The following is a 5,025-nucleotide window of genomic DNA, read 5'->3' on the forward strand; positions in this document are numbered from 1 at the left end:
TCCCTCACTGTGGTTTAAATTTGCATTTCTCTAATGACTAAATACATTGAACATGTTTTCATGTGCTTGTTGACTCTTTGTATATCTTCTCTGGGGAAATATCTATTCAAGTTCTTCACCCATTTTTAAATTGGGTTGTTTGTCTTTTTGTTGTTGACTTGTAAGAGCTCTTTATGTGTTCTAGATACTACACTCTAATCAGATATATGATTTGCAAATGTTTTCTCTCATTCTGTAGGCTGTCTTTTCACTTCTTGACATTGTCTTTTGCAACACAAAAGTTTTCAACTTTTATGAAGTCCAATTTACCTATTTTTTCTTTTGTTGCTTGTGCTTTTGTTGTCATATCTAAGAATCCATTATCAAATCCATGGTGATGAGGATTTCTTCAAAGAGTTTTCTTTGAGTTAATTTTTATATATGGTGTGAGGTAGGGGTCCAGCTTCATTCTTCATTTGTATCTTTTGAACATCTAGTTGTCCCAGCACCATTTGTTGAAGAGACTATTATTTTCCCTATGGAATAGTCTTGGCGATCTGTTGAAAATAAATTGTCCAGAGATGTATGAAATTATTCTGGGCTCTCTATTCTATTCCATTAGTCTGGATGTCTAGCCTTATACCAGTTCCACAGTTATGGTTACTGTAGCATTCTTTGCAATAAGTTTTGAAATCGGAAATCTTGAGTCTTCAAACTTTTTAAGATTGTTTTTGGCTTTTGGGCTCCCTTGTAATTCCACATGAATTTTAGGATCAGTTTTCCTGTTTCTGCCTACAAGGCCATTGAGATTTTGATAAGAATTGCATTGAATCTATAGATCACTTTGGGAAGGACTGTTGTCTTAACAATATTAAGTCTTCAAACCATGAACAGGATCTTTTTCCATTTATTTAAGTTTTTTTTTCCCAGCAATGTTTTCTAGTTTTCAGTGTTGTCTTGTACCTCCAAGGTTAATTTTATTCCTGTTTTATTTTTTTTGCTCTTTGCTACTGTATAGAAATAGTTAATTTTCCATGTTGATCTTGTATCCTGAGACTTTGCTGAATCTTATTAGCTCCGATAGTTTTATTAGCTCAAATAGTTTTTTTTAGTGTGAATTAATTTCTCTGTATAAGATCATGTCATCTGTGAATAGAGAATTGAAGGTTTAACTTTTTAAGAAACTGTTTCCCAAATTGGTGGTACCATTTTACATCCCCCCAGCAACATATGAGAGTTCCAGTTCCTCCAAATCCTTCCTTACACTTGGTATGATCCCACAGTACCCCATCATCTACTTATGGGAAAATGGACAGAAAAATTAAGGGACCTATCCAGTCACCCAATACCACCTTCTCAGCATGCTCAAAGCACTGACCCAGATCTCACCAAGTCTGCATCCCTAAACCTTCATTTTCCACCCATGGATTAGGAAACTGATATCCCAAGCAGTCACCCCTGGGAGTGACTCCTCAGCCTGCAAGAGCTGAATGTTTGGCAGGCCTGTCCCAAGCCAGAGCAACCAGGGACCTCCCCTAAGGTTCTTCCCCCTTCCCTTGTCCTCCTCCCACCCTGCCCCTGCCCTTGAGCATCATCCTCTCCCAAACTCAGGGATCTGGGAAACCGGAAGTCTTCCCTGTGACATCACAGAGCTGGTTGCCAAGGGAGACCTGCAGATCCATCCCCTAGGCAGGGGAGAGCACAGTCCTGCTGCACAGGAGACCCGGCTGCCCCTCCCCCACCTGGCTGGCCCTCCATGGAAGCCTTGGTCTGTGCGTTCTCTCAGCTGCACATAAGAGAAGGTGCCAGGCTGTGGGGAGGAGTGGCAGGAGAGATGCCCTCCTGTCCTGACCTGGGCCCAAAGCCACCAGGGTGGCCTCAGGGACATGCAATCTTGGGAGAGGGGAATGGCCACCAGTCCAGGCCATGTGACCCTGGGCACCAGAATGCTCTCTCTAGGGTAGGGGGCAAAAAGGGGTGACAGAAAGAGCCTGCAGTCCTGAAAGAGATCTTGGTGCCAAGACTCAGGCTTCTCAGCCCTCCCTGTTGGTTGGGAGGGAGAAGGAGTGCTTTGTTGGGTGAGGGAGGTGGGAGACAGGGGGCGGAGCCCATCTGACAGACAGGTAAGCTGAGGCTCCGCAGGCCAGGGGTGGAGCCCATCACATAAGCATGTGACTACACTGTCCCCTCACGGCCGCTGTGGCCCACCAGCCACCAATCTCCTGCTCTCCCCTCCACAGATGCAGTGAGCTGGGCCCGAGGACGCACCAGTCACCCCAACATGCCACCCAATATCTATGTGGGGGGGCTGGGGGCCCAGCAGCAGCAGTGCCCCAGTGCCCAGGGAAGCAAGCCCAAGAACTTGCACCACCTCCGGGGCCTGGCTCTCTACCTGCCAGGCCACATGCATTCTGCCGGCCAGTGTGAAAGCCATTGGCTGAGCCAGCTCATGGCTGGGGGCTGCCTCCCACAACCCGAGGGCACAGTCTGGCCCCTGGACTTACCACAGGGGGCTCTGGGACCAGGTAACAGTCACCACTCAGCCCTTCTGGAAGCTCGACAGCCTGGGAAATACAGGTGAGCACCTGTCCAGGTGATGCAGGGCTGAGGACAGGAGGGGAAGACCCCGGGCAGGGTTGGGCTGGGCACTCAGATGGACCCAGGTGGCCCCTCTCCACTCCCAATCCTCCTGGGTACCTGTCCCAGCTCTACATTTGATGAGGGACCTTGGACTGCTCTCCCCCGCTGGCCAGGTCTGTTTCCCCATTTGTAAAATGAGGGGTTCATGTTAGAGAAGGGTCCTTTCAGTTTGAAACGTGTTTCCCTCTTCCTCCTCCCCTCCCAGGTTTTAAGGAGAACTGCCCCCTCCCCTCTGGTTTTGAAGGATGCCAGGTTCACGGGGGTCATAGGATGGGCTGGCAGCCTCCCCGAGGTCCCTCCAAGTGACTCCTCTACCCCCGCTTTCCTCAGCTTCCAGTTCCAGCATGGACCCAGCCAAGGGTGCCCCCTCCCAGCCCGGTGCCCCTGAAGGCTTGGGGCTCAGGCCTAAGAGATCCTGGGTGGGCCTCAGAGGAATCCACATGTCCCTTGAGCAAGAGAACTCACTCTGGGGCTCTGGAGAGGCCATAGGGATCCAAGTGCCAGGGCTGGTTCTCCCAGCTCAGGACAGGAGGGGAAAGGATGGTCCAGGAGGAGGACACAGGTCCAGGCGGAAGGGCTCAGCCCCCACCAGTAGCATCCCCACACCGAGATGCCCAGCACCAGAGCCTAGGCCAGCCTTGGGAAAGCTCGAGGGTGGAAGGATGAGGAGGTCCTGCGGGAGGGACAGAAAGAATCCTGGGCGTACCCTTGCAGCCTGCTCCAACTCAAGTCGGCCACTTGTAACTGGGAGGCTGGGCGGAATGGAGAGTTGGGCTCCTGAGAGGCCGGGGAGCCTACAGGTCTAATCTCAATAAAAGCCAAGGCGTGCACCTTCTGTCCCTGGGTCTGTCTGTCATCAGGCCAATTCAGCCACAGAAATGGTCCCTCGGCACCTGTGTTCTGAGGGCAGAGTTCCATGTCGATCCTGGGGGAATCCGAGGTGCTCCCACCCTTAGTTGAGGAGGGAGCCGTCCTCCTCTGGGTGGGACTCTGGGCAGGCTTCCTGGGTGGGCAGGGTCTCAGCAGGCCTAAGAGCAGGGCTTGGTGTTCTGGGTGGAGAGGGCAGAGGACAGAGAAAGTTAGGCCAAATTTAGGGAGGGTGTCGGGAGGAGAGCAAGTTCCCAACCTGGGCAGAGACATTGGCTCTGACCCCATGCCGCCCCTCATTGAGGCCTTGGTTGAGTTCACCCTCCCTGGGGACCCCTGGCTGCCCTGACCCTCCAGGCAGAATGGGCACAGCCCTTCTCCCAGCTGGGCTAGACTCCAGGCACCCAGGCATGGGCTCCTCTGTATCAGGAGGTCTTAACCTCAGCCCTGTTGACATTTGGGGCTATGCCATTCTTTGTTTCGAGGGCTGTTCTGTGAGTTGCAGGATGTTCAGCAGCGACCCTGGCCTCCACTCACTAGATTCCAGTAGTGCCCTCCGCCCAGTGTGGCAACGAAAAACATCTCTGGAGAGTCTGAGGTCCCCTGGGGGGCAGAATCTCTTGGGCTGAGACCCCCTGCTCTACATCACTGGGCCTCAGCCTGTGGGGACAGATGGGAGAACCTGGGTTTGCCTCAGTGACCCTCACCATTTGGCTGATTTCCTGTCCTGGCAGCCTGGGTCAGGCAAGGGCTGACCTACCCATCTCACAGGCTTCTGTCAGACCACACATGATGGTGTCAAGGGCATTCTGGACAGCAGGACAGCTGGGCTCCTTCCAGACATGGGGGAAAGCTCCCTCAGGCCCCTGCCCTTCCCCTGTGCCCTGGTACAGCAGATTCTGGAGACCTTGATCCCTGGGTGCTTTTCAGGTTGTTGTACGTGTGCATGCGGCCCTGGGTGGTGGCAGCTCCTAGTCCGGGCCACCAGCCTCAGGCCCTGTCCCATAGGAAGGGCCATCAGGGGGAGGCCCAGCCCTCAGGGAACAGCGCACCCACGCTTTGGAGGGGTCCACACCTGGGCTGGCGTCTCAAGCCCACCGTTCACAGCTGTGTGGCTCTTGAGCAACTCCCAGCCCCTCAACCAGTCATTTGTCTAAGAGGGTGACAGGCATGACCTCCTGCCCCCAGGGTGGCCAGAGGCTCCAAGAAGTTGGTAGAAGGACCTGGTCCCCCTCTTGGCCCAGCCAGGGGCTGGGACCTGCTGCCCCCCCCGCCCCCTGCCTAAGGCTCCTGCGGTGGGGTGCCCTGGGCAAGGCCCCTGCCTGACCACTGCACTTTCACCAGCTCTAGAACCTCTTCCAGGGCTGTATTCCTTGTCAGGGCAAGGTACAATTATGATCATAAAAAACAATCGCCCTTTGAGCTGGAAGCCGTCCTTGGGACTTGCCAGGGGACAAGCAGCTCCTGGGCCGCCCTCAGCCATGGGGCAGGTCCACAGGCGCAGGTCCACAGGCGCAGGGCCTGCAAAGACAGGATGTG

At 53.6% G+C, this 5,025-nt stretch overlaps 1 protein-coding gene across 1 annotated transcript; it reads left to right on the top strand.

Annotated features, from left to right (window-relative positions):
- Positions 1–1,735: 1,735 nt before the first annotated feature.
- Positions 1,736–3,108, top strand: LOC309973142 (uncharacterized protein C16orf90 homolog; the record flags this gene model as incomplete). Its single annotated transcript, XM_082857136.1, is given in 5 exon segments — positions 1,736–1,781; positions 2,220–2,535; positions 2,537–2,556; positions 2,950–3,047; positions 3,049–3,108. Coding segments are annotated over 5 exon segments (540 nt in total).
- Between the last annotated feature and the right edge of the window lie 1,917 nt (positions 3,109–5,025).

This window comes from Leucopleurus acutus (assembly GCF_964270905.1).
Source record: "Leucopleurus acutus genome assembly, chromosome: 16".
NCBI lineage: Eukaryota > Metazoa > Chordata > Mammalia > Artiodactyla > Delphinidae > Leucopleurus > Leucopleurus acutus.